The sequence below is a fragment of the Squalius cephalus genome (assembly GCF_949319135.1).
Source record: "Squalius cephalus genome assembly, chromosome: 18".
Classification (NCBI taxonomy): domain Eukaryota; kingdom Metazoa; phylum Chordata; class Actinopteri; order Cypriniformes; family Leuciscidae; genus Squalius; species Squalius cephalus.
Window position 1 is genome coordinate 24,926,969 of NC_137139.1, and position 13,936 is coordinate 24,940,904.

Consider the following 13,936-nt stretch of genomic DNA (forward strand, 5'->3'; position numbering starts at 1 on the left):
CTCTGTTGTAGGTGATAGAATTCCCATTTATTTTATCAACAACATGGGCAAAGACTATCCATATGCAGCAACCACTAACACAGAGACATTTACAAAATAAATATGCAACAAGATCTCCATTCAATTTGTTCTTAAATACTAAATAAATAACAATAAATACATCATATCTGTTCAACCCACTTCACTCTGGAGGGTGTCAAAATACTTTTATGGAAAACAGAACTCATTAAATAAATGAGAATATTAAAAAACAATATAAAAAATTTTAGGTAGAAAATATTTGCACTTAAAAAAGAGATTATAAATCTCTGTCTTTAAAATAAATAGGAAGGTTTATAAAACAATTTGCTGTCGATATTCTTAAAATATTGCCTCTTTCACAGCTCAGAGGGCAACGTCTCTCCTCTTAATAACTGCTAAAAGCTGTGTATAGAATTTTGCTTTGTAAAATAAATTAAGTCCATAAATAGACACTGATTAATAAATAAACAAAATAAACCTTAACATGAATAAATAATAAATTAAACTTACATTTCAAGGACCCAATTTAAATAGCCATAATAATAATAATTACAATAATAACATGACAATGGTACTACAAACTATTCATGGAAGTGCAATATCTATGTTCTCAAATACGATAAATATTACTGAATGGAACAGGAGCCCATTTACACCAAATATGAGACAACATTATCATACAGGGATCAAATGTAGCAGTGCTGCATACTAATCTTATTATGTCGAGGGAGGTCATTAATCGTGAATTCACCTTCGGACGTTACACATAAAGCACTCTGTTACACATACACACATAGACTCACCCCCACAGACACACGACAATCTCACGACTTATTGTTCACGGCAACCTCCATGCACTGAGGGAAGTAAGAAAGGCAGATCAGTGTCGGTGAGAGTTGCTCTAGAAAACAGTAACAAATGCTTTGCTCCAAAAAATACCCCAAAAGAAGAAGAGCCATCTTGGTTTAAGAGGCAAAGGATCTTGTATCTCATCAAAGTTGCTAAGCAGCATAATTTGGAATTTGGTCCTTTTCTCTTGACTTCCACGGGTCTTGTGACGTTCCTCGTTTTCAGAGGGCGCCACATACAAAACCTGAATGTCCTTAAACAGTATTTTTATGTTGTTGGTCTGGTTATTCAACCCACAGTGTCTTACAGCTGCCGCTCCTCTGCTCACACCTCAATGCCTTTGACGGCCTGGTTGATCGACTCGAGTAGGGCTCGGTTCTCTGGGTTCTGATAGCACTCCTTATCGGTGAACATGTGGGTCAGCGTATCCACGTATGTGTCAAAATTCTGCTCAGTGATGGGCTCTTGCTGTGGCAAACAAAAGATTGTGGTTTGTTAAAAGCAAGCTAGAAAAAACGTATATTGTACACTACTTGTGTTTGATGGGCATACTCATAAAAGGTAATAGATAGCAAGTGGACTGACCATCTGTGGTAGACGGATGTTGGCAAGGCTGCGGATAAGAGTCTGGCTCAGGCCTGACAGTTCCATGAACAGAGCCTCATTCTTCTCCTCTATGAGCTTATTCTCTTCCTCCATGCTCTTGAGGTTCTTCTCCATGGATGAGATCTAAGAATAGAAATGCCTGGATAAACAGCAGCTCCAAGATCATGCTTTCTAATATTGTATTTGATGTGTTGTAAATATTATCATTATACTGCGCTCTCAAAGAATGCATCTTATGGTAAAAATCCCCAAAAATCCTACTTTCAATTATGGAATTTTCAGTGATGAACAACATTTTATCCTTAAAAGGTCTCAAAAATGCTTGTTTGTCTAGCCTTTACATGTGGTTTTCAGTGAAGGGCCAAATGCTATATGCTCTGATTACATTAAAACCGTATTAATAAAGACATTTGTCTTTATTAGAGTTTCTGGGACATGTAGTCTGTTCAAAAGTTTGGGGTCAGTAAGATTTTTTTATTTCAAAAGAAATTAATATTTTGTTCAGCAAGGATGTAATAACTGATTAAAAGATTTTACTTTTTTTTTAATTACATTTTAAATGCTGTTCTTTTGAACTTTCTATTCATCACAAATCTATCACGTTTCAACAAAAATATCACACACTGAGGACTTAAGTAATTGAAATGAAATAAAAATGGCAGAAAATTCACCTTTGCAATCACAGGAAAAAGTTACGTTTTAATATATATTACAATAGAAAACAGTAAAGTAGAATAATAGTGTATGTATTTGCTAAATGTAGACCTGTGTATGGAGGTTGGCCATATCTGCTTCCATTTCAGAGTTTGACTCATTCAGCTCATTGATCTCTTTGTTCAGCTGTTTGATGTCTTCATCATTGTCAAGAACTGAAGGGATAGAAAAGCAATGCGTGTGTTAATAAAGAGCGCAAAATGAACATACTGGGGACGAAATAAGAGAAGCAGATGATATTTGATCTTACCATCACTTGCCCTGAATTTCTTGCTGATGTAGTCATCTCCGGGGAACCTGGCTCTCTTCTTGTTAGCTGAAGCTCTAGGGCAACCTGATAGACTGGAAACACATCATGATCATGAGATATGAAACTAGACTTATTGTCTTGATTACATCGTCCTTCAACAACCCCAGGAAGTCAAAAATAGGCATTTCTAATATTTCAAAACATTAGTATGCCATTTACAAACGGTTAAATTGTTTTAGTTATATTTCTATTATAGAAAAATATATAATCTCTGTATGGAAACATTCACTCAGCTTGTCCTATTTATGAACTAATACTGGTTATTTAATATTATATGCTAATATTGATCTGTAAATTTTCACTAGGCCTCATTTGTACCTGCGATGAGTGAGAAAGCTGCCGTTGGCATGTCCTGATCCATCACATCCTGGCGTGGGGCAGGTCGGGCCCTCAGCCTTGAAGGCCTTCCAGGAGAATGGTGTGCCATTTAACATGCCCTCCTTCTGGCGGCGTGCTGCCAGCGGGCACCCATAGGCACTGCGGTGGGTGGCGTATTTCCCACTGATATGCCCGAGACTGTCGCAACCTGGCACCGGGCACCTATAGAGAGGTAAGTGATGAACTGGCAGTCAGTTTTGGCTTTCTCAAATAATACGGGCTGTGCTCAGCAAATCCACTGGTTTAGTACAACAAACTAAGTTGGGATTTTTTCATAAAAAAAAACATACCTTAGGAGCTCCGAATCTTCCTTGTCATCCTTTGTTGGGGTGATTTTGATTCCTCCCTTCTTGGCACGTGGACATCCAGACAGACTGCAACAGAGAAAATGTAAATGTTATTATGTTTCTACATGTGCAGTTTGATATTTTCAAAGCGTGACAATTTAATACAAAAGTGCATCTTGTAATATTGTTAATTAACACACCTTCTATGGGAAGCATAGTTTCCAGTGATGTGTCCTGATCCATCACAACCTGGAGTAGGACATCTGGAGGTCGCCAAGAGAAAGTGAAATACATTAGCATAAACAGATGCAATTCAAATATCAGACATACAATCACAATGGAAATCTAAATGAACATTTGGGCTTCATCCGGGATGCTAAATATGTCTCAGTTGGTTTGATGTGTCTCTAGGACACAGTCCAAGAAAATTCTGTTTTTGACCACTGAAAATGTAAAGTTATTGCTGGTTCAAAGAGTGCAAGAATAGCCAGCGAAGGGGACAGTAAACAGTGTGTGGCAGAAACAGAAGTGTTTAGTAGAGTCAAAAAAAGCAGTAATCAGTAAAGTATGGTGAAGATTCATTAGAGGAAAAATTAGAGCACAGACATACTTGAGTTCAGCACTGTGGGCAGCCATGAGGGTCCGAAGACTTTTATCAGCAAGGGGACAACCAGAGAGACTGAAGAGCAGTAGAAAAACGCCAGAATAGAGAATAGAGGGAAGAAGATTTCAATGAAGATGGAAGATATACGTATATTCTGTAGTATAATATACTTTAATATTGCTCTGTAATCTATGTCTGTATTACAAATGGATTCTTTGGTAAAATACATAAATGTAAATTAACCTAAATAATCTACAAAGAGACCTTGAGTAAATCTTGTCTAATATGGAAAAACTAGTATTTGTGATCCATAAATAATAAAACCCATAGTACATGCTAAATGCATTAAAGAGACATATGGCATTTGTTTGCAGTCACTAACACAGGTTAATTCTATAGAGAGCAGGAGCTGTGAGGGTTCAGCAAAGAGAAAAATAGATAAAGAAAAAAGAAAACATGAATGCGGCTGGTCAGACTAGAAATACTGTGCCATAGCTTCTGGCATACCTGCGGTGAGATGCATAGTTCCCAGTTATATGTCCACTACCATCACAACCTGGGGTGGGACATCTGGACAGAGGTGAAGAGAGCATTAAATCTCTGTAGAATCATTCCAGGTTTTTTTAGCTTTGCAGATGTAGATGTGTGTTGTGTGCGCGTGTGTTGTGTGCGCGTGTGTGCGCGCTTGTGTGTGTGAAGTTGTTGCAGCAGACACTTACAGCAAGACCTCTTTCTTGCAGTCCTTGGGCTGGAATTTGACCTTGAAGCTGGAGGTTGTGACCTCACCAGGGTACTTCCTGTCTTCCATGCTTTCCTGAGTGGCATCATCATCATCATCTCCATCAGAGGAGGCATATGAGTGTGTGCTGTACTCCACCTGAGTTCAATGGCACATCAAAACAGAAAACAGCTGAATTCATAGAATGTGTAAAGACTTATAAAACTGTAAAATGGTCAAATTCGACTGTAAAAAAAAAAAATATATATATATATATATATATATATATATATATATTACAAAATGTTGTCAGATTCAACTATGAAGTGAGAATGTGTGAATATATTTTACTCAAATTGATAGACATTTACCTCCTCTGGTTCCTCCTCTTTCTGTCGGTTTGACTTGGTGTAATCCAGAGGCCCCTCCCACTCCTCTTGTTTGTAGGTGTGGCTGGAGTGGGGTGAAGTGACGCCATGATGTTGAGAAGATGATGACGAGGATGAAGATGGGTCTGGTGACCTGACTCCTTCCCTCTTGGGTTTCTTCATGCTGAGGTCCAGAGTGCCATTCTCATCCACCTCAATGTCCATGTCCTAGATTGTAGAAAAAAAATATTTGAATATAGTGTATATAATGCGGATGTTAAGCAACCCAAATTTCCTCTAGACTGATTGACAGATACAGATAGAGAGGAAGAAACTCACTTTGCTGGTCTGATCTGGCTGTTGAGTGCTGAGGTTTTCGGGTCTCTCCCAACAGCGAGTGGACAGGTTGAGAATGGCAGTGGCAGCCATGTGTGCGGCTTCGGCATCATGGGTATAATCGTACCCACTGGAGGTGGAAGAGGAGCTGCTTTTGGTGTAGCCCCCAGACAGGCTGTGGCTTGGGGATGAGGCTTTAGGGAATGGTTTGGCTGTTAATTATAATAATATGCTTTTCAATATGCTATCAATAGTTCATTATCTGTTGATATCTATTGTAGGTTTCTTAATCATTATTTTAAAAGGAATGAGGGAGGTGCTTACGTTTGAAGGCTTTAGGTGAGGTTTCGCTGGTGGGCATCTTGGGGGCAAGTAGGCGCTTGCCAAATACCTGTACATCAAAGCTTGCATAGTCAAAGGACACCTTGGAATACTTCTCTAGCTCCTTGGCCAGGTTGGCCCGAGGAGTGGCCGGCATGGCATTGGGCCTGTAGCTACCGTACTGAGGGATCTCCAGCTGTTTCACAAAACACATCGGCCTGTAGAGAAAAGACTGTTTAGCCCACAGTTTACCCATTAAGCTCTTTTGTCTGTAAAAAAGGAGGAAAACACTCACCTTAGAACTCTGTCAGAGTTTGAGCCTCCGGTGACTGGATCACTGACAGAAGTCTGCGGCTGTGACTGCTTTTCAAGGCTTTTTTGTTTCCCTGCAGCAGCAATAGGGCAGCCAGAGAGACTAAAAGTGTAAAATGTAAGAAAACACATGGTTTGTGGAGAACATTTGAAACTGAGGCCTCAAAAGGTTAAAATAGTTAAGGTGCAGTACCTGCGATGTGTGTTGCGGTTGCTGTTCACATGTCCCTGTCCGGTGCATCCAGGTGTAGGACACTTCAGTACGTTCTCATGCATTGCCAAGACTAATGCCAAAAAAGACACATTAGTATACAGTGAATATATACATACATAAATATATATGTATGTATATATATATATATATATACTACCATTTAAATGTTTTTTTAAAGAGACTTCTATTAAGCAAGGACACATTAAATTAATCATAAATGACAGTAAAGATATTTATAATGTTACAAAAAACGTTCTCATTAAATAAATGCTGATTGTTTGAACTTTCTATTCATCAAAGAATCCTGAAAAAATGTATCATGGTTTCCACAAAAATATTAAGCAACACAACTGTTGATAATAATGAATGTTTCTTGAGCACCATATCAGCATATTCAAATATTTTCTTGAGGATTATGTGACTGAAGGCTTGAGTAATGGCTGCTGGAAATCCAACTTTGCCATCACAGGAATAAATTACATTTTAAAATGTATTTAAATAGAAAACAGTAGTTACACATTAGTAGTTTACAATGCAATAAATGCAGTCTTGGTAAGTATAAAATACTTTTTAAACATATTTCTAGTGCAAGACAATCCTTACTCTCTGGAGGGATTCTGTCCTTGTGTGGGCACCCAGAAAGGCTGCGGTGGTGTGGGTATAATCCAGTCACATGACCTGTCCCATCACATCCTGGAGTAGGGCACTTTATTTCCTTCTTCTCTGATCTAGAACCTTCTGTGTCCAAGAGTGAAGAGACCAAAACAAATGAAACTCCACACCCACACACACTGTAACTGCATGTTATCTAAACTTAATCAAGGTCATAGAGGGTTACAATTAAAGTAGGCTGAAATAAGTATTTCCTGTCACCTTTGCCATAGTATGCTCTACGAGCTGTGATGTCCATGGCCTTACTCATCCTCTCCTCCGGGCTGTAGTAGTGCTGCTGCTCAGGAGAGCAGCTCTCTTCAGAACTGTGTCCGTTTTGTTCAGCTTTCAGTGCAATGGCCTGTTCCAGAAGTCCCAGGTTCCCCCGTGTCATGTCGTACGTCTCTGAGTCATCTGTGACCTCTGACCTCTGTGACATGCTGTCTAACTCGTCATCGTCTACTTCATCGGCTTCCTCTTCTTCTCCGTCATCTTCCTCTTCCTCATCTTCATCTTCCTCTCCCTCTGAACCCAGCTCGATGACTACAGTGGGTGAGTCTTTATCTGAAGCGTCATCTCTCTCGTCATCCTCCTCCTCCTCCTCATCTTCACCAACAGGGTGGTCTAGATTTATGTTGCTGTGTGTTATCACATCTAATTCCTGAGCTGAAGCAGCGGGGACAGGGGCGATTAGGGAGGAAGGCTCTACCTGGGATTGTTCCTCCTCCTCATCTCCTTCCTCATCATCATCTTCACTGTCCTTCTCTGTCTCCACAGTCTCTTTGGTCTGGATTTTGCCAAAGTCTCCACTGAAGTACTGGTGGTCCGAGTTGTTCTTCTGGCTCAGACATTGTGTTTCCTCTTCCCCCTCTTCCTCGTCGTCGTCCTCCTCTTCTTCTTCAACTGTTGTCACAGGCTCGTCGGTCTCTTTCAGTTGCTGGGTCACTCGCTCCTCTTCTGTAATCTCTTCTGCTTCCTCCTCTATCTCTTCTTCTCGAGCTTGAATCTCTTCGGCGACCTGTAGCTCCTCCTCTGTCTCGGCTTCCATGGTGATTTGTTGGATGGGCGTGACCTCAATATTGGCTTCCTCCTTCTCAATTTCGATCTCTGGCACTGGACTTGATGTTTCTCGGACAGGCGTCTTTTTCTCTTCTGAATCCATTTGTGAACTTTCTTCTAAGGGAATGACAAAAAGGACAATTAATAACTTTATTCTAGAGCTGCTATAAAGCCAAAACACTTTACTTTAATTTCCGATTATCAATGTAAAGCTGCTTTGGAACAATCTACATTGTTAAAAGCGCTATATAAAAATGAAGATGACTTGAATTTTGATGCCGCTTGACCAGTTGACCAGTGAAAATTGTTGAACTAATAAGCTTAAATACATAAAGACTAGGTTTGTGCATGCACTGCATGTTAGAAAACCATGAATATAATTCAAAATTCAGTAATTAATAGTTCATTTACCCACCTGTCATTACTTCTGATGTAGGTGTCTTTTCTTTCGCCTCCATCTCTTTATCGACAGTGTCCTCTTCTGACTCCACTTCCTCATCTTTTGCTTCTGTTTCACTGTTTGTGTCACTGTCTGCATTGAACCCATCGTCCATGGCCAGTTTTAAGGGGTTAGGTTTCTTTTTTGGGGCTGGCTGATTCTCCTCGGCCTCCTGGAGTTTTCTTTTCTTAGCCAATGGGCAGCCCAATGCACTGGAAAGGATGAAAAGCTCTGGTAAAAACTCAGATTCTCCACTTATTTTTGTTTTTTGGTATTGGCAGTTATAAGAGACAGAATTCTTACTACTAACCTTCTGTGTCGTGCATACTTTCCGCTGACATGGCCTAGGCCGTCGCATCCTGGTGTAGGGCAGCTGCAAAACAAGAGTTTCCATTAGCTGTATTCGTTTTACCAATCTGTGGTCTTTCTAAACACGATGAGTAACACTACATAAGCATAAAAGCACATTATCTCACCTGTACTCTTGTCCAACAAGCTCAAGAGGAACTGATATAAGGAGAGAGATAAAAGCTCTGTCAGTCAATAAATTCACTGAAATGGACAAAAATGGATCTTTTTTTCGATTTTTTAAGAGACGCTTACCTCTGATTCCTTTTGAGCGTGTCCTTGTCCGCTTCTCATCTGCGTCTTGGCTCATCTGAAACACAAAGGCATGGATGGTTACAAGATTATTATGTGTGAAGTATTTATTATGTCGTACACTCTCCATTTCTCTAATGTGTCTCTAAAATCATACAAAATGCATAATTACACTGTCCTCTGGCTTTCAAATGACATATTTGACATCTATACCTTTCAGGTTGGGATTTTTATCCTCAGATCTGAGCGGTTCTGATTTCACAGACACCAGAGTAGCCCCCAATCATCTTAAATGCTTTTGAAAGAGCTCAATCAATAATACACATCCAATAAGCTCTTTCAATTGCACATCCCTACCAATTTGGTGGAAGCGAAGTGAAATATAAGAAAGAAATGGGGCCCTTCCAGTGTGAGAAAGATGTCAGAGCTTCAGAAAGGGAAATACGATGAAATAAAGTTACTCTGACAGACAGACACACACACACACACACATAATGTCTTACTTTGAGTCTCCTACTCCTCTTGTTCTCACAGCTGCTAACTCTGTCCCCTCGTGTCCACCTCTGGCTCAGCAGCTGCCCTCTGTACTCATTCTCTGTAGGATAGAATGGATAAGACAACAATTTCAGTCTGACATGTCCAAATATTTTACATAATGAAATGAGCAAAAAAAAACAAAAACACATTAAGCAAGTCTTGACAGTGGATTCCCATTAGTGAAACATAATAAAGTAGGCTAATTTTATAAATAATAGGCTATTAGTTTGAAATATGCAACTAAAACATCAAGAAAACACATATTTATGCTTTGTGAGCAACTGAGCTTCTAAGATCAGAAAGTAAACAAATCTTTGCCTGTAATGCCGCAACGTAATTTTCCATGGGATGATTATCAAAGATGAACACCCCTAATCCAGAAGCAAACATTGAATATCCCCTAGAGGACACATGCACTTTGGCCACTGAAAGGGCTTTCAGCAGTCCATCATGGTCTGACAGAATCTGCGTGCCTTCATGGCTCTGGTGTTGATTATTCATCCCGGGTGACGAGAGACGCGGCCGTGACCCAGCTGTTTTTATCGGGGCGTCATTACACGTGGTCTGATTACGTTTTAAGCAGCACCTGGTGCTCATCCACGTCACACACGTAACAGGGGAGGGAATTCCCTTGAGAACCGCAACAATTGTGGCACTTGCCACATATGATGCAATACGCAATTCAAACTCACTGTCCTGTGTCCGTTCGCAGGGAAACAGGTTAAGTCGATTTTAGTGCAGTGAAAACTTTGTATAAAAGTAAGATAAACACAAAAAGGGAGGAACATACAAATACTTCTGAAAATGAATTTATAACTATATTTGGAGTCAAATTATATAATTTGATGATGTTCCTCAAAATATTGCTTTCATTTTTTATTTTACAGTTTGGAACTTCCAAAGACGTTAATGTGGAAAATGTACATGCTGCCATGTTATTTATAGACATAAATTCTGAGTTTTTATACATTAGTAGTTTCAGTGATCCCTTTTCAAAAAAAAAAAAAAAATTCTCAAACATTAGGCCCAATCTCTCAAATGATGGAGAGGATACAAAAACATTGTTTAACTCCCATATAATAGGCCCATGCGTCTATGAAATGGACCAATGGGAGGCCATGTTAGCCACAAATTGCTCTTACGTTTTAGCATAGACTAATATTAGTGTTTCTTTTGTCGCATCAGGCCCTTGGCTTCGAAAAAGCACCATGATGATGCTGCGCATAACCTCTTATAGCACACCACGCCTTTCAATTATTATCAGCCAAACCCTCCGCCTTTATAACACTATCACTTTCATCGAGGAGAAACAATATTAAGCAGAACATGTTTACAAGACCGGTCTCCACTTGACTGTATTATCAAAGCAATAACGGTTAAAGTCCAACATACAGAGGTCCTAAAGCAAGCATAAGCGATGAATAAACAGTCATTTAAATGTAAAACTCAAAGAAAAGGCGACAATCTAATGAATTAATAGTGTATTATGTAGGCCTAGCCTGAAGTAAACAGATGGTTCGCTCGCATTGTTTTGTTTCTCGTAAATAACGCACGCATACAAGACAAAACATATGCTGCTTGTGCTTAAGGGTTTCTAATGTCTATTTGTCCACTCCCATAAAATACATTGCATTTATAGGCTACGTGTAGGCTATCTCTGACTTAGTATGAATAAACAAACTTCCAATGGATTTAAACTTCCACGTTTCCGATTCGCTGGTAAATATTGTTACAAAACAAGCACAACACTTACATTGTAGGCTAATATGACAGCATGAATTTTGTGTTATAGATACGTTAGAGGCCCTTTTAAATTCTTGGGTTTCTTGAAAATAAAACCGCTATGTAACTTGCGATACAATTATTCGCAAAACATTGTAGAATCGTCCTTTTACATAACATAACTGTGACTTCTTGTACGCAAGACAAAATGTTCTGAAAATGTATAAACGGTGGAATGGCACTTCTTCTTTAAGAGATTACAGTCCGACGTCCATTTGGCTTCAATAGTAACGGAAATCCAAACCAGCAAACCTTTCCAAACACTGAATTTTTCATCCACATCAGCATCCGAATTAGTAAACAAACCAACAAAATACCATAAGCAAACGACGTTTCTTTCAAGGAGATGCGAGCGGCCTCTTGCTCTTTGTAGGCTGTGTGTGTGTTAACTTCAGTGTTGTACACCTCCCCTTCAGAATGAGTCTCGCGCCGCTACCGTTAAAATCCTCTAATAATTCGCTCAGGACCGGTCGGAAACCTCTTCATGTTGTAAGCAAGTGGCATATATCCATTAATCGACAGGTAACGGGAGCACAAATGCTGCCAAAATCATTTCTCCACACGCTTTGTCGAACGATACTGACTTACCTTTCGTTCACAGGCCCATTGTCCACCCCTCCTCTATCTACCCTGCGCCGTGACATCATCATCATAGTAAATCATGTACAACACAAGATGGAGAGTGGGCCGCTATTGACCCCCCGCCCACTCTATATGAAACATTCACGCGCAAAAGGAAAGTCGTTTGACATTTCACCTTCAACCTAAACTAATTTGAGTTATTTTTGAACGAATCTCTACATTTAGACGCATGAGTTCAGCTGAAAGTTCAGCACCGAGAACAGCGCTGCTTCAGTACCATGGACAAGAGCGCTATCCGCGGCAGGTGCCTATAGTCTGAAGAAAAGGCTGTTTTCAATAACGATTAATGCACAGGATTTTACATTAAAATAAGTTACGCAACATAGGTCAAATAATTTAAACATCAAATGGCTTTTGAATGGCTTTTGTACGATTGTCATATTGCACTACATTCAGTAGGCTATTAACACATATCACGGGAGACTGGAGAGAGTATAATTTTTAAAACTAAAAAAACACAAGTCTTCAATGTGGATCTATTTTTTCTGGCGTAATGACACATTCGCCTTGCTTCAAAAGCGTTGAACTACTTTTCTTTAATGCTTTTCCAGAAGCCTAACAACGTGACCTAGTTTTGTGGAATATGATCGAATTAACTTCATCTGTCCAACTTGAACTGTTAAATTATTGTGATCTCTTCTGAGGTTGCTCCACTATAAAGAAAAGTCCAATAAACATGAAGATTTCAGTTTTAATTGATGGCTTAACTTTGTTCACGTAAAATCAAAGAGTTGTAAAAGTTATTTTAAATGTTTAAAAATCAATTATCTCTAATGAAAATCAGACAATAAGTTCATTGCACTTTTTGGATTTTCTTTACTGATTACTGAGCCTTACTAATTTCTGAAAACTCTAAATAAATAAAAAATCTAACAAAGATGTTAACAATTATTGTTGCAGTTTCCAACCAAACACAGTGAAATTGGTCAATTGGATTAATGGTCAAATATTAATGTCAACCTATTAATACTATTATTATTATTATTATTATTATTATTATTATTATTATAGGTTATTAACACATGTGGAAAGAGGAGAAACTTAAGGAAAAAAATGCATTCGCTCTAAAATAGAGTGAAGGAGAAGGGGGACTCTTTACCAAACTTCAACAACAACAAAAAGTTTCGTAGCCTATCATGTATAAAGTTAGCAGAAGCCTTTGAGAGTTTGCATATTTAATAAGGCCGAAGTACTTCGGTTACCAGCTGGAACTTTGCTTACCCCTCATCCTAAAGTTTCATACAGATGGATAGCCCAGCATACAATTAAAGCCACAGTCTGTTCCCACTGGCCAGACACTGTGTATAAATATTACATAGGATGCCAGCTGAGCGAATGAGAAGCACAACCCCCCGGAATCCCCCCAAAAGCCAGATGGACTGATCCCTCCCAAATACAAAAGTTTTAATACGCCAGAAGTCAGACAGCCTCTGAGTTTAAAGCGCAACTCCCTCTGGGAGACAAAAGTTGCCTTTGTTTAAAAACTGTCTGGTCAGGGATTTCGTTTCGCATTTTTTTAAAGATACAAAAATCCGGGATCTATGTCAATACTATATGTTCGTCAACAGAAGATTATTTTGAAAGAGTTCAAACGTAATCCATGTCTATTCAGTCAAGATTTTACTTAAAATGAAAGTAAACAAAGAAGGGGGATATGTGCCCGTCGGTGCAGATTTAAATTCTCATAGCAGATTACACAAAAAACATACGAACGTATCATTCGAGTTTTTATCACAATATTGAACTTACTGTGAATTATTGTTAACAAAAAGTTATAAGCAAACCCAAATACACAGGCTATCAACAAAACCACCGCGAACCAGACTATGACTAAGTTTGAAAATACTTGATTAAAAAGAGAAGTCCATCACTCACCGAGAAAAGATTTACACAACTTCATCCTTGCGGTGATTTCTTTGCCTTCGACACCGCAAAACTAGTCAACTTCATTAGAGAAAGTTACTTTAAACAAAACTTACAGACAGATGTGGGCGGTCTTATTTCGTGTAAGTTTGCGTCCACCAATCAGCGGCGGCAATTCCTCTCGACGAGCCAATGAGGGCGCGCCTCACTGCCTGTGTCCCACACAATGACCTCTGAAAATGAAAACAAAAGCTTGTCTTGTACGCGTCGAGTCATGTGTCAGAATTTTTTCAAATGAAAATCTCTCGGTAAAACTTTTTTCTGA

The 13,936-nt window shown here is 39.1% G+C and overlaps 1 protein-coding gene across 7 annotated transcripts; it reads right to left on the reverse strand.

The window, feature by feature from the left end:
• Nucleotides 1-7: 7 nt before the first annotated feature.
• On the reverse strand, nt 8-13,704 carry myt1a (myelin transcription factor 1a). 7 transcript variants are annotated; one of them, XM_079848199.1, is made up of 23 exons: nt 13,624-13,704; nt 9,291-9,382; nt 8,791-8,845; nt 8,664-8,694; nt 8,498-8,560; nt 8,164-8,399; nt 6,912-7,862; nt 6,642-6,776; nt 6,018-6,108; nt 5,808-5,927; nt 5,516-5,730; nt 5,195-5,385; nt 4,859-5,083; nt 4,489-4,646; nt 4,277-4,339; nt 3,776-3,844; nt 3,366-3,428; nt 3,169-3,252; nt 2,819-3,040; nt 2,441-2,532; nt 2,242-2,345; nt 1,456-1,599; nt 8-1,338 (listed from the first exon to the last, which is right to left on the reverse strand). In XM_079848199.1, exons 1-23 carry the CDS (start codon nt 13,646-13,648, stop codon nt 1,195-1,197), a joined length of 3,573 nt encoding a protein of 1,190 aa, XP_079704325.1. In that variant the 5' UTR covers nt 13,649-13,704; the 3' UTR covers nt 8-1,194. The 7 variants fall into 7 exon arrangements, with proteins under 7 accessions (XP_079704325.1, XP_079704324.1, XP_079704323.1 ...); XM_079848198.1 differs by having other exon boundaries at nt 6,912-7,865; XM_079848197.1 differs by having other exon boundaries at nt 5,195-5,403; nt 6,912-7,865.
• Between the last annotated feature and the right edge of the window lie 232 nt (nt 13,705-13,936).